Source organism: Corvus moneduloides, chromosome 6 (assembly GCF_009650955.1).
Source record: "Corvus moneduloides isolate bCorMon1 chromosome 6, bCorMon1.pri, whole genome shotgun sequence".
Taxonomy (NCBI): domain Eukaryota; kingdom Metazoa; phylum Chordata; class Aves; order Passeriformes; family Corvidae; genus Corvus; species Corvus moneduloides.
This window is the reverse complement of record NC_045481.1, coordinates 63,212,046-63,234,918: the sequence shown is the minus strand read 5'-3', so window position 1 is coordinate 63,234,918 and position 22,873 is coordinate 63,212,046. Positions and strand designations below refer to the sequence as shown.

General features: G+C 54.6%; 3 protein-coding genes across 4 annotated transcripts; 1 reads left to right on the top strand and 2 right to left on the bottom strand.

Moving 5' to 3' along the window:
• Positions 1-864: 864 nt before the first annotated feature.
• On the top strand, positions 865-15,182 carry DNAJC17 (DnaJ heat shock protein family (Hsp40) member C17). 2 transcript variants are annotated; one of them, XM_032111920.1, is made up of 11 exons: positions 865-981; positions 2,404-2,473; positions 3,668-3,726; positions 4,468-4,555; positions 4,953-5,035; positions 5,426-5,522; positions 5,910-5,959; positions 6,473-6,550; positions 7,586-7,666; positions 8,545-8,673; positions 11,218-11,283. In XM_032111920.1, the coding sequence occupies exons 1-11, from the start codon at positions 904-906 to the stop codon at positions 11,281-11,283; spliced, it is 879 nt and encodes a 292-aa protein (XP_031967811.1). In that variant the 5' UTR covers positions 865-903. The 2 variants fall into 2 exon arrangements, with proteins under 2 accessions (XP_031967811.1, XP_031967810.1); XM_032111919.1 differs by lacking the exon at positions 11,218-11,283 and adding an exon at positions 14,974-15,182 and having other exon boundaries at positions 866-981.
• C6H15orf62 (chromosome 6 C15orf62 homolog) lies at positions 11,178-13,397 on the bottom strand. The gene is made up of 2 exons (XM_032112007.1): positions 12,941-13,397; positions 11,178-12,684 (listed from the first exon to the last, which is right to left on the bottom strand). The coding sequence occupies exon 2, from the start codon at positions 12,412-12,414 to the stop codon at positions 11,899-11,901; it is 516 nt and encodes a 171-aa protein (XP_031967898.1). The 5' UTR covers positions 12,415-12,684; positions 12,941-13,397; the 3' UTR covers positions 11,178-11,898.
• A 585-nt stretch (positions 15,183-15,767) lies between the features above and the next one.
• GCHFR (GTP cyclohydrolase I feedback regulator) lies at positions 15,768-21,447 on the bottom strand. The gene is made up of 3 exons (XM_032112009.1): positions 21,341-21,447; positions 20,078-20,172; positions 15,768-16,263 (listed from the first exon to the last, which is right to left on the bottom strand). Exons 1-3 carry the CDS (start codon positions 21,374-21,376, stop codon positions 16,140-16,142), a joined length of 255 nt encoding a protein of 84 aa, XP_031967900.1. The 5' UTR covers positions 21,377-21,447; the 3' UTR covers positions 15,768-16,139.
• Between the last annotated feature and the right edge of the window lie 1,426 nt (positions 21,448-22,873).

Genomic DNA, 22,873 nt, shown 5'->3' with positions numbered 1-22,873 from the left:
AGAGGGAGGTGGCAGTGGAGCAGGGCTTGGAACAACACCGACAATGCCTTCAGTCTGCAGCCTGAGAGCTGAGGCTCTGCTTGGCTGAGGCTCCGTGGAGACGGACCAGGAATCTTCCAGTGTATTGCACTACCTCTCTGAAACAGTTCATTTTGCTGGATGCGTGGCTATCAAGTTTGCTCCGTGATCTCAGGTTTGTTGCCATTGTTGATAAAGGTAAGTTAAGTAATCTTCAGCCACGAGGACACAAATCCTATCAGAATAAAGGAATAAGGGATGAAAAATCCCATCACCTGTGCATGGCAATAATCGGATAGGCTTTCTTCTACAGTGCTCCCGTTTTAGAGCAGTGGGGGGAAAGGGAGGTATCTTAGATCAGTAAGAAGACAAGAATTTCCCAAGGAGCTGTGCCTTGAGCTGAGACGGATGCATTTTTGGGGACAACAAAAACAAGTATGTTTTTGGGAACGCGCTGTAGCTGGGCTCGCACCACCCCGCGCTGGCACAGCCTTCCCGGGGAGGTGGTGGAGTGCCATCCCTGGAGGGATCCAACGCGTGCATGTGGATCTGTAAGTGGCACTTGGGGACGCGGTCAGTGGGGACCTTGCCGGACAGCAGGACGCCCGTGCACTTTTCCCTAAGGGCTCGGTGCCCGCGCACGGCCCCACGGGACTTGTAGTTTTCCTCCAGCTTCTCCCCGCTCGCAGCCGCCGCTAAAGAACTACACCACCCGGCATGCCCAGCATCGCGCTGCGCACCCTGGTCGTGCCCTTCCACTGGGACCGCGCGGTGCATCGCGGTGCTTGTAGTCCAACCTTCCCGCGCGGTGCGTGGCGCGGCGGCCTGTGGGGACTACACTTCCCAGCGACCGCGGCGCCGGGAGCGGAACCGGGAAGCGCGAAGATGGCGGTGGATAAGGAGCTGTTGGAGCGGGACCTCTACGGGCTGCTGGGGATAGGGGAGAAGGCGTCCGAGAAGGAGGTGAGGGGCGCGGGCGGCTCGGGACGGGCTCCTATTGTCCCCTCCCTCCCTCCCTGTCCCGGTGTCCTCGGGAGCGGCGTGTTCCCGGCGCGGCGCGTGCTGCTCCCCAGTGCTGAGCTGAGGGGCTGCTCCCAGCGCTGCTGAGGGACCGGAGCTGTCAAACCTCGGGCAAAGCCCGGTTTTACTGATTTTGGCGTTGTCCCGTCCCGGTTTTACTGGGATTGGCGTCGTTCCCTCAATTCACCCCTGTCCCTTCTCAATCCTGCGGGGCAAGACCCGCCTTTGGAGGAGGAGATGGCTTGGAGAGAACTGCAAGGTTGGGCTGGGACACTGTTCCTCTCGTTCCTTTGTGTGCTTCCAGAAGGAAAATTTCCGCCTTTATCAAAACATCCCGTTGTTAAGAAGTTTGTCCGAGTGCCCAAAAGCCACGTGGCTCATTTTGTAGGGTTGGAATTAGGCGTTCCCGGTTTTCAATTGAATTTTTTGGGGTAGTCGGTGCTAAACATAAGAAGGAAGCTCGGAGAGAGCTGCAGAGGGGCTTTGGACAAGGGCTTGGAAAAACAGGACAAGGGGGAACGGCTTCCCACTGCCAGAGAGCAGGGTTAGGTGGGACATTGGGAAGGAATTCTTTGCTGAGAGGGGATGTTGGAGGATGGAGCCCGGGGAGGATACGAGTCTCCCTCAGCTGGACTCTAACGCAGGAGGTGGGATCATCTGCAGGGCTTTTCCTGCACATTCCCAATCCCGGCAGCTTTGTCCACCAGGTGGGGCCGGGACACAACTTTTTCCACTTGTTTTAGTAGGGAATTGGTTGGGAGTGGGACAGAGCGGCTTCCTTTTTTCCTTTCCCCCTTTTTTTTTCCTTTCCACTTCTTTTTCCCTTTCCCCATTTTTCCCTTTCCCTTCCCTCTTTTTTTTTTTTTTTTTTTTCTCTTTCCCCCTTTTTCCCTTTCCTCTTTTTGGTTCCCCTTCCCCCTTTTTTTCCTCCCCCCCTTTTTTCCTTTCCCATTTTTGCTTCCCTTTCCCTCTTTTTGGCTCTCTCTCTGGTTTTTTTCCCTTCCCCATTTTTTTATCCTCTCCCCCTTTTTTTTTTCCCCCTCTCTTATTCTTTTTCCTTTCCTTCCCCCTCTTTGGTTTCCTTTCCCCTTATTTTTTTTCCTCTTCCCTTTTTTTATCGTCTCCCCTCTTTTCCCTTCTCTCCCTTTTTCTTTCTCCTCTCCCCTTTTTTTCCCTCTCCCATTTTTTTACCTGAGGTTTCCCTGCTCCAACACAAGACACCTGGAACTAAAAACAGCTTTTAATAGCTCCAACTCCCTCCAGACACGGGGCCTGGCGGGTTACCCTTGACCTTGGTTTTCCAAGTTGCCTTTTTGGGCAGAGACAAACCAGTTCCCCCCAGTAACTCCCAGTGTGGCCCCGCAGGTGAAGACAGCGTTCCGGCAGAAGGCCCTGACCTGCCACCCAGACAAGAACCCGGACAACCCTCGGGCAGGTGAGATGGAGCAGCTCTTCCTGGCAGTTCTCACTTCTGCAGGCCCCTGGAAGTGGCTCTGCTTCCCTGGGTGCTGAGGGAGTGCCTGGGTGTCCCTGGGAATACACACAGGGCTGGGAGTTGCTCCCATTGGTGTTAACTCTGCTTTTTCAGGCTGAACAGTCCCTGCTGGGTTTAGAAACACCAGCGTTGGGGCAGTGCTGGAATTACAGTTGCACCTCTCCAGATCTTCCCAACCTTTGGCTGCTTGGACGCTGCTTTAATCCCTGTCTCTCACAATCCAAACTTCACCAGCACCCCATAAATCCTATTATCTGTGGGCAGGGCCCGTTTCTGGTAGGGGAAAAGCCCTGAGTGTTGGCTGAGCTCACCCAAACTGGGAGCAAGGCCTGGCTTCCTGGCAGGCTGCCCTGCTTTGGAGAGCAGCAGTGGTAAAAAGTAACAGCCACGAGGGAAGATCTGGGGGGTTGTACCTGCAGGAGGCTGAGGAGTGAGGGGAAGGGTGTGGGGAAGCCTCCAGCTCGTCCCCATCCCCTTCCAGGAGGAGGGGCAGCAATCTTGAGGAAAAATGCCAGGTTTGGGTGTCGGGCTGAAAAGCTGGAGGCATGGAAGGGGGAATTCCAGCAGCCTGCAGCACGTGCTTGCTGTGGATGGAGCTTGTGGAGTTAGCAATTAGTTTCTTTCTTGTGTGTCAGTACTGATAATTCACCTTCATGAAAATAAGCATAATCTGCCAATGCTTATAACAGGACAAGAAGAAAGACTTCTAAAGGATAGATGGCTGTAATGCAACAACTTCCAGTCCAACATAAGTGGGACTTCCTGATGGTGTGTTTGTACACAAACAAGAGGAAGTTGAAGGAAAAGGACTGAGAGGGAGAAGGAAATTGTGAGCTCCAGCCAAATGTGGCGTGAAGGAGATATTGCAACCCAAAATAAGAAAAAATAAGTTTATGTGTTCCAAGATTTCTCTTAAAATGAAACAATCCCAAGTTTTGTTTCTTTATTTGCTCTCAAGTTTGTGTAACACCTTTGAGTCGAGGTGGCCCTGGTCTCTACCAGGCTTACAAACACTTTGGAAAGGTGATTTTTCTTCCTTGGAGAGACATTCCCACAGGAACTGTCTTTCCTGGTTCTTCCCCAGGTCCCTCACCTGCTTTCCCTCATCTTGCCCTTATTTCTTCTCCTTCCCAGCGGAAATCTTCCACCAGCTCTCCCAGGCCTTGGCCGTGCTCACAGATGCAGCAGCCAGGGTAAGGATGCTCCCTTGGGAAGGGTGGGACTTTGGGCTGTTGCTGGGAACTGTATTCCTGCCTGTCCTGCTCTCTGCTCCGACAGAGACTCCATGAATACAAATCCCAGCTGTTGTTCCCAATAATTCTCTCTCTGTGAGATCAAATCTCAGATGCCAGGTAACAGCTTGGAGAAATGTGGTGCTTGTGATTTGCTGCTCTGCCCTGAGCTGGTGCCTTTAATAATGTGCTGGACCGGGGCATATCCCGTTTGATAACACCAGTGATAGCCATCCCTGACTCAGGGACCCCTAGTTCCCGTGGCAACGGTGTATCTGCCATTCCCCTCGAGTCAGGGGCTGGCACATGAGTAATACCTGCATGCAATTCCTGAGGCTCCAAGCTGGGACACAGGAGAGCTTGGATCCTTCTGGAGCTGTGAGGAAGTGGCTGAGAACCCACTGCCCAAGGCCTGAAAGAACCTGGAAATGTCCCTGGGAAGAATAAAAACAAACCAGAAATGAGCAAGGAACTCTCTCCAGATAAGCTCAGGAGGGAACAAAGTGCTGATTCCAGGTGGTGAGAGCTAAAAACATCAACTGGCTCCTCTTTTCAAGTGCTGGCAGAGCTCGTAGCCCAAGAAGCAGCAGATGCTTCACCCCTGCTGGCAGGGTTTCAATCCCTGATGTCGTTGTATTCCCTGCTTTCCAGTTTCTCTCCCGGTTTCCATAGTTCCCCACTGTAGTGCTGGTTCCTTGGCAGGCAGCCTATGACAGGGTGAGGAGGGCGAAGAAGGAGGCTGCAGCAAGGACACAGAAGCTCGATGAGAAGAGGAAGAAAGTAAAGCTTGGTAAGAAAATCAAACCCTCACGTCTCCTGAAGTCTCCCTCAGCTGGGTGTTTGCATTTCTCTGTGACAGGAATTCCCCAGGGATCGGTCCATCCATGTGGGATGACCCTGGTTTCTTCGTGCCCAGTGCAGTGCAGGAGCCACCTGGAATCTCCTCCCACAGCCATAGCTGGGGTGGTCCTGCTCTGGGAAGGAGGGAATTAGGTCCTGCTCTGGGAATTAGGGAGTTTGAGGACTGCTAAGACTCCTTTGGTGTGTGGGGGCAGAGGAGAGGCAGCAGAGCTAGCAGGATATTGGTGTAGCTGTAGCCAAGTTTGTGATCTTTCCATCTCCCTCTGGTCTGCAGGGGAAATTCAGATTCTCTTGGGATTGTTTTAATTCTGTTTCTTTCTCTGCAGATCTTGAAGCCAGAGAACGGGAAGCCCAGTGCCAGGAGAACGAAGAGGAGGAGGTCAGGATAACGAGATCATTAGAAGAAGAGGTAAGGATAAATTCTTAGTTCTCTCTGCTATTTTTGAGAAGAATTGCTGGAAGTATTTCCATTCAGGATGAAATCCATGAGATGAGGTGCAGCGAATCTCTGGATAGCAGTCCTTCAACCTTTGGGATTAAAAGGCTCTGTGAATCAGAGAATCCTGGAACGGTTTGAGTTGGAAGGGACCTTAAAGCCCATCCGGTTCCACTCCCTGCCATGCTCAGGGCCACCTTCCCCAGAGCAGGTTGCTCCTTTTGGAGCTGTCCCAGCGGAGCTGGCTGGAGAGGTGTCCCAGGAGATGGGAGTGAGGCCCAAGCTGTCCTTGGAAGTGTCCAGCTGGCGTTCCAGCCCTGGGTCTGTGCCTCAGGTGTCCGTGTCATGTTCCCTGTGCCGCAGATAATCCGCCTGCGTGAGGAGGGCTCCCGGCAGCTGGAGGAGCAGCAGAGGCTCGTCAGGGAGCAGATCCGCCTGGAAAGGGAGCAGCGCAGCCGGGGTGAGCACGGGGGAGCCCGGAGCCCTCGCCTGCAGGGGGCACTGGGCTCTCTGGCAGCCGTCTACACTCTGCTTTTCCAGTTATCCCAGCACAACCCTCTTGCAGGGAAAAATGCCTCAGAACAGGTCTCCTACTTGTATTTTTGCTGACCCGTTCCTAGCAGCAAGTCTGGGCTTTCTAGAGGGGAAAAGTGCTGCCATGGAATATTCAGTTTGTGCTGCAGTTCCTGTTGCACAAGGTTTTTGGGGCTGGAATGGTCCAGTAGAAATCCCAAAGTGTTTCCTGACATCAGATGTATGTTCTCAGAAAAAATGTTGTGCTAAATGCTGAGGGATTTTCACCCATGTCCTCTCCATCTTTTTTTTTGTTGGCTTTCTCTCTCTTTAGGCAAGCAGGAAAGAAATGCAGCAGAAAGCAAAGTAACTCCTAAGCTCAAGGTAAGACATCCTCAGAAAGCTCGGTTTTGGTGAAAACTGGTAGAATGTGGTGGATAACAGCAGGAACGCTTCAACCCTGCTGAGCTGGCACTTCCTTCTTAACACTGGAGGTTAAATTCCCCCATGGAATGTGCATCATCAGGTGAACAGCTCCTGTCCTTGCTGTTAGAATTCCTCCCTCCCTCACCTTTTCTTTGTCTGCTCCAGATTTCTGAGCCTAGGATTGAGTTGTCTGTGCTTCAAGCACAGGGAAACATCTGCTAATTACCCTGGCAGAGCCATTAGCATCCTTTCAAGTTCGATCTTTTTTTATCCCAGCGAGCAGCAGCGTTTCTCCCTGTTCCCCAAACAGTTTGTTCCCTGTGCTCACTCCCAAGCTGAGATCACTGTCTTGGCAGGCCCGGGAGTGTGGCTGTAAATAGCAGACGTGGGGAATGTGCAGGGGGGTGGCAGCTGCTTGAGCAGGCAGCGCATCCGAACGGGAAAGATGAACTCCTGCCCTTTGTTTCCCAGCTCAGGTGGAAATGCAGGAAGGAAGATGAGACGAGAGGAGGATACTCCAAAGATGTGCTGTTGCAGATCCTGCAGAAGGTCCTGTCTGGCGCTCTTCCCTGTTTATCACTGGGTCTTCCCCTGCTCTCAGTGCTGTAAGGAGAGTGAATTCTGGGAAGCTGCATATCACAGAATCATGGAATGGTTTGGGTTGCAAGTGACCTTAAAAATGATTCAGCTCCACCCTTTGCCATGGGAAGGGACCCCGTCCACTATCCCAGGTTGCTCCAAGCCCCATCCAGCCTGGCCTTGGACACTGCCAGGGATGGGGCAGCCCCATCTTCTCTGGGCACCCTGTGCTGGGGTCTCAGCACCTGCACAGGGAAGGATTTTATCTTAACAATCTCATCTGAACAGATAATCTGATCTAAATATCCAGTTTGAAGCCATTCCCTGTGTCCTGTCCCTCCACTCCCTTGTAAGCTATAAGCTGGAGTGGCTCACTTTTTTTTTCATCTTTCTCATGCAGTTTTCAGAGCTCATCAGCATGATCGTGGAGTCAATTAAGGTTGGAAAAGATCTCTTAAAGCATCAAATCCAACCTTTGAACCAAGTTGGATCCTTTGATCCGTGAGCTGGGAGCTGTTTCCCAGCTTACAGCTCTGCCTGGCTCCCAGCAGGGACTCCTGCTGAAGCAGAGCAGCAGCAGGCTCTTCCCCCTGGATGCTCCCTGCCCACTTAGTCTGGCTCTGTGGCTGTGGTGCACTCTTTCCTTCTCTTCAAGCACTCCACATCCCTGCTGTGGGAAGTGCAGAGACAGGCACAGACAAGCCTTTGATCTGATCAATCCCAGCCTGGCATCTTTATTTTCCCTCTAAACTCTGGCTCTGAGCTCAGCAGCCCTCTTGCACCGGGGCTTGCTGGGAGCCAAGTGTGGAGCTCCATGTCTTCCCAGATTATTTCCTGGAGGGACAGAAATGGTGGGATCAGTGGAAGCAGGACAGAAATGGTGCCAGCTCAAGCCTCATGTCTGTGAAAACACATGTTTTCTCTTGTGTTCATTTGATAAATGAACTTGACGTCTCTCCTGGCTCTGTTATTAACTTCCCTTTCTTCCTTTCCTTCTTTCCACAGTATGGAGATGTGCTCAATTTGTTGATCTCCAGCAGGAAGACTGGGAGTGCAGTGGTGGAATTTGCCACGGTGAAGGCAGCTGTGAGTGTGCAGAGCCCCTGCTGGGTGTGCTGGGGGTGGCACAGGACGGGGTGACAGCCAGGACACTGCCCTGTCATTAAGGCAGTGGAGAAGGGTAATGAGAGTCTGAAGGCACAGAGGCACGAAGGGAGTGGCACAGCTGGAGGCACAGACCCGGAGATCAGGCGCATAAACAGGTTGTGCATGGAACAGGCTGAGGGAAGAGGCGCTGCCTTAAAGATCAGGCACCGAGCACTTACTCAGCTCTCTCTGAAGGTGAAATACCTTGGAGTTGGGCTTTTGTGTTTTGGAGGTGATACCAGGCATTTGCAGTGAAAAACAACCCAAAATGTCTTGGCTCACTGTGAGTTAGAATAATTCATGTGGCCGTGGGAGCAGAAATCATCAGTTACCTTAAATTTTAGTGGTTCCATCAGCTTGGGCTGTACAAGAGTCTCTATTCCTTGTTTGCTATTCTTTCACTCACATCCAAGTAATAAAACCCCCCAGAACTGTGTGTGACCTGTTTATCAAAACTATTGGCAGGGGTGTGGACTGTAAAGGTGCTTCCCATGTAGTGAAATCTGAGAGTCACGGAATGCTTTAGGTTGGAAGGATCCTTAAATTCTTATGGAATGGAATCAGAGGATGGTTTGGGTTTGAAGGGCCCTTGAAAGATCGTCCAATTCAAGCCCCCTGCCACAGGCAGGGACACCTCCCACTATCCCAGGTTGCTCCAAGCCCCGTCCAGCCTGGCCTGGAGCACTTCCAGAGATTGGTCTTGTTTGTTCCCTACTTGGCCTTGAGGCCAGCCTGAGATGGGAGCACAATTCTTAGTGACCTGTGAGGGAGCAGGGTCTGGAATTCGGGTGGTGATGGAAGGATGTTTTCCCTGCCAGGAGATGGCTGTGAAGAATGAGGTTGGCCTGCTAAATAACCCCCTGAAGATTTCCTGGCTGGAAGGCCAGCCCCGGAGCCACCCCAGCACCGTCCTCCCTGACAGCACCAGCCAGCCCAGGACCTCCCAGGTAAGGACAGTGGGCTGTGGGATGCAAATCTGGTGCTGTAACAACCCAAATCTCAGTGTGCTCTGTAGCTGTGGTCACATAGAAGCTCTTGGTGCCAGGCCTGGCTTCCCCAGCAGCCTTTCTGTGCTGGATCAGTGGCTTTCTAAAGGACCTCTTGCCTGGGCAGCAGCACACTGGGAGCTGGAGCTATTTGGATGACTGGATCTTCACACATTCCCTTTGTCCCAAGTGAAGAGCAAGGGTGTTCCTTGCTCAGCCCAAAGCCTCCAGTGCCACTTTGATGGGATTTTTTAAAATGTGTTGACTGTTGGAATCCTCTGGGTGAGAGCTGCTGAGAAGTTCTTTAGGAGCCTTGGTTACATCACAGCGTTCACAGGAGGAGGAAATTTCAGTGCTGGAAGCAAACCTCTGTTCCTTAGGGTCTGCAGGAGGGAGGAGGAAAGCAATATCCAAACTGAATGCCCTTTTTGTGTGTTCACTCCCTAAATATTTCAAGCTTCTGAGATTGTTCCAGTGCATTCACTCTCTTGATGTTTTATTAAGCACTTTATTTATATTATTTGTAATTGTACATCAGAATGCCTGGTTGTTATCCTGTCCATGCAGGACCAGGGAGAGTCCTGCAGCCACAGGAGATTCACCAGAGGGTTAGGAGGGAAACTGAGGCAAAAAGCAGACTCCAAACCAGGTTATTAGTGAATTTCTCACTAGCAGAGAGTGAGAGCTGGCCCGTTCCTGCCGAAGGGGGCTGCTGGTGTGGTCGGAGCTCGGTAGTGGATTCCAGCCTGCGTGGGTTCAGATCCCCGAGTGTGTCCTGGCCTGTTCCCATGCCCAAAGCTTGTTGGTGTGGAAGTGCAGCGTCTGCCTGCGGTGCAGGATTAGTGTGGTGAGGCAGCAGGGAGAGCAGGAAAGCAGCACAGGGTGCTGGTGACTCAGCTCTGCCCTGCACAGCCTCCTCAATCCCACCTGGCTCTGGGCATGGCGAGGAGCTGCTGCCAGGGACCTGCATCCTTCCCAGGAGTCGCACTGCTGGTGCTTGGCTGTCCTTTCTGCTGCTCTTACCTGTGAGAAGCTGTGATTGCACTGCAGCCTTGGATCTCCAAGCTGCTCTCCTTCCTGTTTGTCCTTGTTCCTACTCCAGACCCTCTCCAAATCCTCCTGCTGCATCCAGTAGGATGCTTCTAAAACCTGTAATGTGTTAACAGCTCCCCTTGGCCGATCTGCTTCCAGCTGACTTAACTTGTGCCCTCTAGTTGAAGACTGTGCAGAGTGAGCTCCCAGATCCCTTTTCCCCCTGCCTCTTCCTTTCACACCCAGCCTGGCTTCCCAGCCACCAGGCTCCACGTTCCTGCTTCCAGGCTGCACTTACCTCATTCTGATTTAAGCTGCTCTTGCTTCCTATTTGCTTCCCCCCTCTGTTTTTGTCTGAATCCACCCCCGTTCTCTTCCCACTCTGTGCAAAAGCAGCTCCTTCCCTGCTCTGCTCCAGGAAACAGCCCAAACCTGCAGTGTTCTCATGGCAACATGCTCCCTACTCATCCTCTGCTCCTTGTCTGGGACAGGCAGCCCAAAAATCTGCCGGTGAAGGACAGCCAGACCCCAGCCAGAGGGGTTTGGAAGCAGCTCCCAGGTGGAAGCTGTGCTGTGAGGAGGCTGCTCTGCTTCCACAGCCTTGTTGTCTCCTGCAGCAACAGGTGCACAGTTGTCCAGCAGTTCCTGGAGAGCTGCTGGAGCCAAGCAGCTCCAGTTGCCCTTGGAATTCAAGAGCTGTGGCTTGGCCAGTGTTACCTCCAGGCTATTGAGAGCAGTGGCTGTGTGATGGTTCAAAGCACACGCAGCGGCTGTGGAGAGCTTGTTTTGCCACTCCAGCAGCGTGGAACACTCGATTTTGGGAATGTTTTCCCTGCTCCTGCAGTGGGATTTCCCTGCCAGTGCTCCTCAGCCACTCAGTCCTGAGAAGAGCCTCCTGCCTGGCACTCTTGCACCTTTTCTAAACTCCTTTGAGGTTTCAGAGGGTTTATTTCCTGTTATCTGACTTTGGGAGGTGAATCTTACAGGGTAAGAGGCAGCTGTGCTTTCCCTGGAATATCCCTGCAGGTTGCTTTGGCCGCTTCCAAAGCTCCTGGTTATCTGGGGGCGTGGAGGTTTTATTATTGTTATTTTTTAAAAGAGCCCTAATAGTCAAAAAGGCAAGAACTGGTAGTTTATTTCAGCAGTTTGTCCTGATGCTGCCCAGAATGTTCTCAGCCTGGCAAAGCCCTTCCCACTGCCCAGCTCAGGGTGGGGAACTGTTCCTGTCTTGTCCCGAGCTGTGTGAGCTCTCCTCAGGTCCCAGCAGCTCTGTCCTTCCCCCAGCCCAGAGAAGCAGAGCCACACTGGTTCCCCTCCCCTCATAAAACCCTGCAGTGCCAGGGAGGATGGGTCTGGGCTGCTCCAGATACCCTGTGCTCCTGGTGCCTGGGGTTTCTGTGGCTTGCTCCCAAAGAAATGAGGCAACCAGACACTTCCAGTCACAGATACATTTATTCTTCCATGTCTGTACAGCTGGGAGCTCAGTGCATGCGTGAGGCAGCAGTGTCAGAGACATCTCTTCTCCTGCCAGGAGGGTAAATCCACTGCTGGTGCTGTATCAGGAGCCTACATGGATGCTTACCTGTTTCCAGGCTGGGAGTGCCACCTGCACTGGAGTTAGGGGAGAAGAAACCCACAAGGAGGCAGAGAAAAAACGGAGGAGCAGCTTTGAGCTTTCACATCCAGACACGGTGGGAGGAGAAGCCCCAGTTCCCGTCCCTCAGCCCTCAAAGCTTTGCCTTTGGGGTGCAGTGCTGCTGCCTCCTTGCAGGCTGCCTGCTGCTCCACAAGTGATCCGTGCCAAATCCCTGTGTGTCCCTGCCCCCCAGTGTTACATCCCCAAAGTAAGTCTTTCCCAAAAAACGCCAGTCTTCCCCGAGGAGGGGACGTGCAGTTCAGTGTGGGAAATTCCTGGGGTGGAGAGTGGAAAGTTGCCCAGGAGACAGCAGACAGTGCTCTCACCTGAGCACGTAGCCCATGAGCTCTGCTCCAGAGGATTCCTTGGCCAGGACAGGGATGATCTCTGGTGGGTGAGGCGAGGACAACAAAACAGGCCACACACAACAGGCACGCTCCAGCATCCTTCCTCCCGCCGGGGTCGGAGGAAGTGGCAGCAGCAGTGAGTAACTGGGATGTGATGGACAAGGAGTACCTTCAAATGGCGTAATCCCTCGGGTTCTGTTTCCTGAGGGTCTGCAGCACATCCTCGAGCAGCGATAGCCCCAAATCCACTTTGAAGGACAGGAAGGGGTCAGCCAGGTCGGGAAGAGTGGTGCTGTTCTGGAGACCTGCCTCTGAGGGGCCGTGGTCTGTAGCCTGGTCCTTGTGCGTTGGAGAGGCTTTGTGGTACGGAGCAGCATCGGAAAAGGAGAGGTTGGAGTGGGAATCTGTGTGATCGATGATGTTGGGGCAGCTGGAACTGTCCAGGTACAGCCGGGGAGGCTTGGGAGGGGCTTGTGCCTTGGCCAGGTTCTGCTCGCTCTGACAGGACAGGTACTCAGACTTGTCCTTCAGATCCCTCAAGCATTCCCTCTTCTGGCCGTCCGTGTCCAGCGTGTGGCTGTTCTGGTTCAGGATGATGACTTGGTTGCCCAGCTTTTTGTGCCTCCTGAGGGAGAAGCGCCGGAAGAAGGTGGTGGACTTGATGGACCCCCTGCGCCAAGTATCCATGCCGAGGGAAGGCAGCGAGGAGCAGCAGTGCTGACTCCTCACAGGCGGGAGCCGAGGGATCAGCAGCGAGCCACGCAACGGGAGCAACTTCTTCCTGCCCCGTTCCCGGAGCTGCGAGGAACACGGGGAGGCTGGTAGTGCAAGAAATGCAAACTCCACGCCGTGGCAAGGAGCACTTGGCTCAGCTTGGATCTCAGGGAGTCTCCTCCTGGAGCGGAGAGGAGCGGCGGCGTGCGAGCGAGCTCGTTAAACGCGTGCTGCGGCTCCGGGCTGGTGGGGAACAGCAGAGGCACAGTCACCATGAGAACAGATCTAATCTGGCATCTAGAACAGAAGGGCACTCGGGTGCCATGGTAACCGGGCACCTTCTGTGGAGGGGCACCGCCGGAAAAGCGCCGTGGGTGGCTGGGAACGGGACGGTGACTCAGTGCCACCGAAGGAACCCAGGGAATACGGGCGAAGGGGGATGTAAAAAGCCACAACGCGGGAGGCAGCGTTGGGAGAATGGAGTGCCAAGGAGACTTACGCCCTGTTGGAGCAGCCCAGAGTCCAGGGGCGGAGAGGTGAAGCTGCCGGAGCACTCGCAGAACTGGGCTGGCCACGCTCACCAGGATGAAGCAGCAAGTCCAGGGAGAACTCAGCCAGGAGTCCAGGAATTCAGCCAGGTTGGACCCAGGATGCCAAAGCTCCCCAGCGCTGCCGCCTCCGTCCCTTCATGTGCCACCCGTCGCTGCTTCCCGGGCTGCAGCTCCCTGCGTGGATGTGTTTGTTTTGAGCCAAGCCCTTGCTGAGTCAGCCACGTCAGAAACTGGGTTTCACTCGATTGGTAATTGCCAGGATTGCAGGAAGTAGGTGTGTGGAGTGGCGAAGCCTCAGCCCACGCTCACGCACCCGGGAGCACGTGCTGGGAGCCCACCTGGATCAGGCTGCTCTCCCTCCTGCCGCTCCGAGGGCTCCTCGTGTCAGCAGAGCTCCCAAACCAGGCTGCAGATAATCTCCTGTCTGTTTTAAATTTCAATCCCAGTGTGAGGTGGGGCTTCAGGTTTGTGTGGGTGATTCATCTGCATGAGTCTCACGCAGCCTCTTCCATCCAGCCCAGCAAATTCCTGAGGCTGGTGGATGGGACTTGGAAAGATCCCGGCTGGGGGCTGATGCCATCGGTGCTTTCTCAGAGACTGCTGCTGCCAGTACCCAAAGGTCATTTCGCTCAGGTGGCTCCTAAGACACCAATTAGACTCTTAATTTCCCACTTGATGTTCTGTTATCTGTTGTGGGCTTTCATTGTGTCCTCGCAGCCAGAGGAGCCACTTTGCTGGCATGGGATAAGGAATTGCACTCGCCCATGTTTCCATGTGGAGACTTAGTAGCTGTGCTATTGCCTTCGTGTCCCTTCTGCTTCCTAAGAAATCCTTAAATACCTGGAGAAGCTGTGGCTGCCCAATCCCTGGAAGTGTTCAAAGCCAGGTGGGAGCAGCCTGGGCACGAGGTTGGAACCAGATGATGTTTAAGGTCCCTTCCCACCCAAACCATTGTGGGTGTGGGATTCCGTGATTCTCCGCGATCACCACTTAACCCGCTCGCTAGAAAAATGAACATGAAGGGGTTTTTTCCATTCACCTTCTCTCAAGACGTTTTTATTTCCACCTGAACTGTCAAGGAACGAGCTGGATGTTTCCAAGCCTTGCAGTGCTTTCATACATCCAAAATAGCGCGGCCACCTACCAGTGTGGAATGGCTTTGGAAGCAGTTCCAAAGCACCAGAGCAGCTGTCATCTGCTGCCCACGTTCATTAGGCAGAGTCTGCAATCGACTGCCTTGACGTGACAGTTGCTGCCACACACAGCAGCAAGGCTCCGGGAGCTTTGGAAAACTGTTCCCTTCCTGTGTCAGGTTTGGGAACATCCCTGGTGGTTTTCTTTCTGCAGCCGCTTAGAATCACGGAATTGTTCCTGTTGGAAAAGACCTCCAAGGTCATTGATAGCAGCTGTTGGAATCATGGAATGGTTTGGGTGGGAAGGGACCTTAAAGCCCATCCAGTCCCACCCCCTGCCACTATCCCTCCAAGCCCATCCAGCCTAGGCCTGGAACACTTCCAGGGATCCAGGGGCAGCCACAGCTTCTGTGGGCACCTGTGCCAGGGCCTCAGCACCATCAGACTTAGTCACTTCCATGACTAATCCACGAAGGTTTGATTTTTTTTATGGCATTAGAACCTTAATAACAGGGTAAGTGTATGCTGGACTTCGAGCACCAACGTTGGTAGGTGCAGGGTGAGCTTGTCATCCCAAATAATGCCCCATCCAGCCTCATGGAATGCTGGCTCCGTGTCTGTCCCTCTTTCCTCACCAACCACATTTACCGCTGGTTATTTTTAATCATCATTTTAATAACAATTCCTGGTTATTCCCCATAGCCAGGCAGCTTTCACCCACCTCACCCAATTTCTGTGGGATCAAATTGCTTCCTGCCCAGAACACCGGTGTTGTGAGGGGGATTTGGGGAGGGTCTGGGAGTCTGTGCTGTCCTGACGGGTTGTGTGTGTTTCCTGCTCCTTCCCAGGCGTCGGTGGTGTCCGAGCGGGACTACGAGAGCCTGGTGATGATGAGGATGCGCCAGGCAGCTGAGAGGCAGCAGCTCATCGAGCAGCTCCAGCGGGAAGACGAGGAGGAAAGTCCCCACACTTAGTGTGAGAGTATGGATTCTCCCCACCCCTCCGTCCCCCCAGAGCTGTTTCTTAATTTAAGTCAATAAACCTCCTTTTTTTTAAAGGTGGTGTGGGAATAAAAACTCCCAGGGAATGCAGCCCTTATCCCTTTCCAGGTTTGGGGAAGGAGTGGCTGCCTGAGCTTCACAGAGTGCAGGTGTTACCCTGCCAGTGTGTGCCCAGAGCAGCTGCCCTATCCTGTGGGACAGGGTGTGAGAGGTGCCATCAGAACACCAAACCTTGGAGCTTTTAGTCCCTGAAAGCTTGGATCCAGAGGGCTTTGGCCACAGCTTTAAGCAACCCACAGGAGGACGCTGGTCTCTGCGCAGCAATGTTTTATTGGTGTTACCCCCACAGCAGGATCCATACACGGCTGCAGACATTCCAGCAGTGTTGGGATTAGAGCCTGCGCCTGGAATAGTCACACAACCTTTCTGTGTTACTTTGGGAACCCCGTGTTAGGCTTGGAGGGCAGTCTGGATCAGGAAGTCTGGTGGTGCTGCTGAGATGGGAACAGGCCTTGCTGCCAAGGGAAGGGATTCTCGGAGCACTGGGGGTAGGTGTAGTGGTTCCTCCTTGGATTTCAGGGATGAGATGGGATGGTGTCCGTGCTTGGTGTCCCTCCCTAACCCCCTGGCCCAGGAGAAGGCACGGAGCTCTCCGGGGCAGCCTGAGGAGGAGGCAGACAGGTCTTACTGAGCTTCCTCCAGGGCATGCTGAATACATGATTAAAATGTAAAAAGCTGGAGTTTGCCAGTCTGCCATCCTGCTGAAGGCAGAGCTGGAGCCATCTGTTCCCTCTGCCTGATTCTGGGCATACCTTCCTCCCCCTGCTCTTGGGAAATGACAGGGATGGCAAAATTCCACTGGGTCCAGCTCTGCCTCCACACACCCTTCCTCCCCCTGCCCGAGTGCCTGGAGTCTGGGACAGGAGGGAAATAAGGGGGAAAAATTTGCTGCCAGTCCTAGAAGACGATCTCCAGCAGGATGTCATCTGTGTGGAACGCCGGATTCTCCCTGGCTATTCCCTGTGGAGGCACCAGACCAGGGTCTGGCCCACGCCGGTCATGCTGACCACGCGGTAGCCGAGGCTCTCCAGCTTGTCCAGGACCACGCGCGGAGCGTCGTTCACGTAGTACTCACAGCTGCACCCAGGAAAGACGGGAATAAGGTGAGCTGGGGGGGACAGAGACGGGGATTTCCTGGTGGAAGTGAGCCTGCCTCGCTCCTGACCCCTGTAGGGCCAGCGGCCACACCTGGCACGGGCTGGGCGAGTGTGACGCAGGGCCTTGGTTAACCCCAGGGGAAGGCACAGCCCACGGTGCCAAACCACGGGAATCCTGTCCGGGAGGGAAGGATCAGGCTAAATGGGAATGTGGCTCAGGGCCGGTGTCCAGAGCCACGTGCTGCTTGGTAACTGGGCTGGCACTGTGGCGGAGGGCTCACAGGTAAACACAGGCGAGCACGTTTTTAACACACCTGGGAATTCGTGGAGGAGGAGAGGAATGATTCAGGTGTATCTAAGGAAGGAAATCCCAGCGTTCTGCCTATGTTAGAGCACATCTGTGAGCTGGGTGGGTTTGAGAGTCTGTTGGAATTTGGGGATTGGAAGAAGGTGCTGCTTTCAGCCAGGTGGGAAACCTTTGGAAAGCCAGTAGTCATCCATCCTGCATGGAGGTGCCAGGTGAGGTGAGCCCAGGCTACTCTGCTCTGGCAGTGCCTGGGAACTGATACTGGATCCTTGTCCAGCTCTGATTCCCAGTTGGTTTGTGCTGGCTCTGTGCTTGGAGCAGAAGCTGTCCCACATTCCTACCCCTTGATCCCACAAGTTCGAGGGCTGTGATGCTGCTCCCCAGTGAGGGGACCAGACACAAACTGGGCTGAATTGGGTGGGGACAGCCGAGCTGAGCTGGCCAGTGGGACCTTTGGCACTGGATGTGCCAGCCTTTCCTTTGACTTTTGGGACAAAGCCAAGAGCAGCTCAGCTGTAGCTGACTCGCAGTGCCGGATAAGCGGATAATGACAGGCTGCAGGATCCCTGGGGATCCTGTTTGGGCACCTGCACAAAGCCTCTCCTGCTTTTCCTACTAATAATGATAAAAAAGGATCCAAAAGCCTTTCCAAAGCTGCTCCTGCTTGGATTTCGGAGCCGTGCTGGGGCTGGGAGTGCTTTAAAGCACAAAATAACCCTGAGATGTGAGAGATTTTCCAGTTTCTCAAGACAGACTGTACTTGGCTGTAATTATAGATGTGGTGTACAGATAATGTGCATTATTATAAGTGTCTTTGAAGTCTGTGCTTTCTCCAGGAGGGTTGCCACATACCCTTCAGATTCGCAGGGGGGAGCTGGTAAATATTATTCCCATTATTCAGAGGAAGTAGCAGAGGCAGGGATTTGTAGGAACCTAAAAAACGGAGTGACTGAGCTAAAAGCAGGAGGGAAGAGTTCCCAGGGCTTTATCACAGCTGTGAGTTGAGGGAAATGAAGACTGCACCCTGTGGGTATCGGATACGCTGCCGTCTCCGTGTGCATCCAGTCGGGATGGAGGGGCTGGGATACCTGCAAAGCCTTTTCTCCCAGGTAAATACCAGCAGGGAAAAGAGGAGTCGTGCCAGACTGGAGAGGACTTGTGCCCTGGCACAGGTTGGGTTGTGGTCCCACCAGCTCTGCCTCCAGGTGCACCAAACCCAGAGAGCCCAGAGCTGCACCCACAGGGATGGGGCAGGAGCGTCCTCGGCATGCAGCAATTTTTAGGGATGGACCAGCCAACCTCCTTGGGATCTATGCCCAGCTCTCCTTCAGCTCCCTGAGGAGGGGTTTGGCTGTGCCTGGAGGAGCAGGGACATGGAAGCTCCCAAATGCAAAGGAAGGCATCGGGTTGCAGTTAAGATCAAAGGATGCTGGACGTGCCCAGACAGGGATTGGCTGTCCCTTGCCACATCTGGCTGTCCCTTGCCACACCTGGCTGCCCCCAGGGCTCTGACCCCAACACGGAGGGCAGGGACCACATCCCTGCTCCCCACTTAATGAGGGGCCGTGTGTCTGTGCAGAGCTGCGGAACAGGATCCGTGCGCTCCCTCCTTACAGGGATTTCAGTGCTTCACCTGTACATCCCAGTTTCCCAGCAGGTCTGTGCTGCTCTGGCTTTTCCTTCAGGCTCCCTGTAAGGTCATGGTTAAAGTTTTGGGGTCCAAGGTGCTACAGGAAGGGGGTTTGCAGCATCCGTAGCCAGGCTCTGCTCATGAAGGAGTTGGGGATGGAAAATCCTGCTTGGCCACAGTGCAGATCCTGGAGCTCCCAGCCCTGGTTGGGATTCTGGAGGAGGCAGCCGGGCTTGCCCCGCTGGCACGTGGCTGTGCTCTCGGGGCTGCCAGCAGCCACATTCCAGCCGGGGACTTTGCCCACTGCCTGTTGCTCAGGCACACGCAGGGAGGACGTGCCGTGCCGCAGGGATGGGCCGCGGGGATGTGCCGCGGGGACGCAGCGGAGTTCCCAGCTGTGACACAGGCCGTGCCGAGGAGCAGGTGGGGCAAGAGCAGCTCAAAACGCTCCGGGCCACAGGGAGGGGAGAAAGGTGGTGAATCCACCAGGGAGATCCCATAGGAAGCTCGTATCCCTTCTCCCAAACAAGCAGAACATGGTGCTCCTGTTCCTTACAGCACTGTGGCTCCCCCAGCTGCTGGGGCAGGCAGCACAGGGGCTTTTATCTGTCTGTGCCTTCCTTTTCCACCTGAATCCCAGGGATCCTAGCCCAAATCTCTCCGGATCCAGTTCTTTCCTGGAGCTGCTGTGTTTCTCCCCGCTCTGTCTCCCATCCCGTTGCGTAACTCCGGGCTTGGCGCGGCGGGTGGCAGCACGACGCTGGCACTGCTGCCAATCTCTGCCCACCCACAGGCTTGGGAATAGCAGCACGGAGATGGATCAGCCTGGCAAACCCCCCCAGGAATTCGGCTGGGATGGAGAGGGGGCCCTCAATACTTACATTTTATCTCCTCATCATTAACATTTCCCACCCCACTCAGATTTTAACGCTGCAGCAGCCGAGGATCCAGCACCTGGTGTTCGTGCCAGGCTGGTGCTGAGTAGGTGGGTTTTCCCAGCTCCATGCATGGAAGGAGATGGAATGTTGGGATGAGATGCCCCTGCTGTGTAATGCCTCGTCCTTCTCCTCCTCTCCTTTTCCTCCTTCTCCTACTCCACACCATGGCACATGGGACACAGCAGGAATCGAGCTGCTCCTCTCTGTCAGGTTCTTTCGCATTTGGGGGTTTGTTTTGCTTTGCCATTGGTTTTTTTCCCAGGGAAAACCAAGAAGTGGGATATCAAGTGAGGGGAAAAAGGAAAAAAAAAAAAAATTGGGCCAAACCATGAGGAAGATGCTGGTCACATCTCTGAGTGTTTGGCCGAAGGCTGGGGTCAAACTCGGCATGGGCAGAGAGGGGGACATGGAGAAGTGTCAAATATCCACAGTTTGGGAGTATGCAGGTGGAGGGCTTGGAGTCAGGGGTGACACAGTGGGAAGCAGCTCCAACCTTGGGGCTCAGCTGCCCATGGAAAAGATTTGGGAGCTGTTGGGAAGGGCTGGCTTGGGTGAAACCTTGAGCTGCACTGGAGGATGGGATGGGATGGGATGGGATGGGATGGGATGGGATGGGATGGGATGGGATGGGATGGGACAGAACTGTGGATGAGCATCCCGGGTGGCTCGGCACCACCAAGAAAGGCCACAGGCAGAGCAAGGCAGGGATGGCAGTGAGAGAGGGAAAGGTGAGTCAGGTGCTAGAACAGGGTCAGAGCAAGGGAAAATAAAGAACCAAGTGAAATATCAGGCAGCAATTCCTCATTAACAGGACACATGCGAGTCCTGGGATTAACTGCACAGCTGGAAGGTGCTGTGGGGAATGCCAGGAGTGAAAATGTTCCGCATTTCTTGGGAAAATAAGGAGAGGAGGACTTACAAGTTGTTCCCCAGCGTGCTCCTCTTCGTGGCCCCCAGGATGCTCATCAGGTGGGGATCCGAGTGCTCGTCACCCACCATGGTGGGCCCAACCTCCTGTGGGACAGGCACGGAGCAGTGAGTGACCCGTGGTGCCACCCTCTGTTCCCAGCACAGCTCCAGTGAGAGCCCTGAGGGAAGGGAATTGCCATCAGCCCATCCTGGGAGGGGCCACTGCCAGGAAAGCGCTCGGTTTCCAGCCTGAGCTCGATGCCAAGTTTCAGGCTGGAAATGTTTGCTTTGCCCCTTTAGCAAAGAACAGAGTTTCCAAAGTCTCCTGGAGCCCTGCTGCTCCAGGCTGCTCCCTCCAGTGCCATAATCCAGGTGTCCCTTCCTGTACCTTATCCTTAATCTCTCAACCAATTTGTACGATCCCCAGTGCTGCTGCCAGCAGCTGCTCTGGTGCTGCAGCATCCCCACACGTTTCCCATTCCCAATCCACTGCTGCTTCCTTTGGGACATCTCCAGTGGCAGCAGTAGCAGTGTCCATCACAACTCCCTCACTTTGCTCATTTGCTGGTTTCACTGTCCCCGTTTCCTGCCCCAAACTGCACCAGCAGATCCAGGCTTTGGGAGGGGGATGACTGTCAGGAAAAGGGAACCCCCAGATAAAGACATGGCTGTGGGCTCCTCCAGCATCCTGCAGGATGTGGGTGCAGGATGTGGGTGCTGCCAGTGCCGGGGGGTAACGTTTGCTTTGTGGCTTCATCTGATAGTGACAGCCAGCAATCCCATCAGTGCTCCCGGACGGTGATCCCAGCCGCTGATCCCAAACAGTGATCCCAAACAGTGATCCCAACCACTGCCCGGCTCCTGCCAGCCCCGCTCCCTTGGCCGCGTTTTCCACGCTGGAATGGCTGTTGGGGGCCGAGGGGAACCCAGCCGCCAGGACAAGTGGAGCCCTTTGGCGTCCGTGGGATCCTGCCGCAAGTTTCCCCAGGGAGTCGGGAGGGTTTGGGGGGCAGCAGAGCCGCGCTGTGGGCACCGGGAGCTCTCACGGAGTTGTGCCGGACACCCCACACCGGGCGCTGGGGCCGTGCTGGGTGTCCCCCAAACCTGCGTCACCCCAGCAGCAGCAGGGCCAGCCCATCCCGGGATCGCCGCGGGCCACCGGAGCCACCGCTGACGGGCGCACCGCGGGCTGAGCGGGTCCCACCGCTCGCCCCGGTCGGTCCCTGCCCGCCCCCCGGAATTCCCCAGCCCCGGGGGTCCCGCCGGGACTCACCAGGCGGATTTGGGTGCTAATGAGCAGGTACGGCATCTCCGCTCCGCCGCTCCCGCCGCTGCTCCCGGGGCACCGTGCCCGGGGCCGCCCCCGGTCCCGCCCCGCCGCCGCCGCCGCCTCCGGGCAGTGGCGGGGAAAAGGACCTCCCAAAGGGGTCAGAGGGGCCCCGCCGGGGCTGGGGAGCGGGAGGCACCCGGGGGGCTCCGACGGATCCCTCGGGATCTCGGCTCTGCCGTCCCAACAAGGGATGGGCGGATGGTGAAGGGCTGGAAGGTGATGGAGCAGGAGGGGACAGGGGACAGAAGGTGATGAGCAGGGAAAGGATGGACCGGGAGCTGATGGACCGGGAGATGATGGACGAGAAGGTGGTGGGCAAGGAGGTGATGGACCAGGAGCTGATGGACTGAGAGACAAAGGACAGGAGATGATGAGCAGGGAAAGGATGGACCAGGAGATGAGAGGCAGGGATGTGGAGGATGGGGAGATGGAGGATGGGGAGATGATGAGCAGGGAGACAGAGGACAGGAGATGATGCTCAGGGAGGCAATGAACAAGGAGATAATGGACAGGGAGATGATGGATAGGGGAGATGAAGCAACAGGAAATTAATAGCAGGGAGATAAAGGAGCAGGAAATGACAGCAGGGAGATGAGGACTGGGAGATGATGGAGCAGGAGCCAGGCAGGTGGCGAGCCCTGGGCCCTGCAGAGCATCCCTGCTCCCACCCCACAGCCCGACCAAACACTCCCCTGAAGCAGAATGTTCAGCATTACCGACGTTTTTTTGGGAAAAAATCTGTTTTTCTGCTGGCTGTCGAGTTTTTATCTGGTGACGCAGGGGTTTAAATCCCTTCCTAATTTGAGGAGAAGCTCATTTCCTGGGACTGGGACAGGCAGAGGTGCTGCATATCCATTACTATTAATCTGTTATTAACCCCTATTAATTGTTGTTGTTATATTTATAATTATTATTGTTGCTAATTGTTATTATTGACATTGTCATTGACCCGTTGGTTGGGTTTGGTGAGGTGCAAGAAAAGCCAGAAGCTGACGGTCTCCTCTTCCTAAAACGCATCCCATGAATCCCAGTGTGTCCATTTGGAGTTCTCCGTGGGATACCTCACCCCACGGGTTAAACATCAGCTTGTTTTGATCATTCCCATCCCCAGGAGAGGCTGAAACATCTGGAATGTTTGCTCATTGCTCTCCTGTCCCAGGGCAAACCTGTTGCCCAATGAACTGGGGGCACCGTTCACCTGGCTGGGCTGGATTTTGACAGAGTTCCCATAATCCATGACCCCTCCGGACCTCTGCTGGTCTGTGGCTACGCAGGGAACAACACGGATATGAAATCCAGACCTTTCCAGAAATTAAAGGAAAACTGGCCAGGGTTCTGGCAGCCTGCCCAGCTCTGGGTCTGACTCTAATGTGGCTCCTTCCTGGGGAAAAAAGGTAATAAGGAAAAAAGAGTAAGGAAATGAGAGCAGAGCCATACATAACATTCTAATATTGAATTTCTTCAGGAGATACCAAA

Excerpts from the sequence above, each read along its gene's own strand:
- C6H15orf62 (XM_032112007.1), bottom strand. The coding sequence starts at position 12,414 with ATGGATACTTGGCGCAGGGGGTCCATCAAGTCCACCACCTTCTTCCGG.
- GCHFR (XM_032112009.1), bottom strand. The coding sequence starts at position 21,376 with ATGCCGTACCTGCTCATTAGCACCCAAATCCGCCTG. Across the intron at positions 20,173-21,340 it reads TTAGCACCCAAATCCGCCTG|GAGGTTGGGCCCACCATGGT; the intron begins GTGAGTCCCGGC and ends CCTGTCCCACAG. Across the intron at positions 16,264-20,077 it reads AGCACGCTGGGGAACAACTT|CTGTGAGTACTACGTGAACG; the intron begins GTAAGTCCTCCT and ends TCCTGGGTGCAG.
- DNAJC17 (XM_032111919.1), top strand. The coding sequence starts at position 904 with ATGGCGGTGGATAAGGAGCTGTTGGAGCGGGACCTCTACGGGCTGCTG. Across the intron at positions 5,036-5,425 it reads CGAGATCATTAGAAGAAGAG|ATAATCCGCCTGCGTGAGGA; the intron begins GTAAGGATAAAT and ends CCTGTGCCGCAG. Across the intron at positions 6,551-7,585 it reads TGTTGCAGATCCTGCAGAAG|TATGGAGATGTGCTCAATTT; the intron begins GTCCTGTCTGGC and ends TTCTTTCCACAG.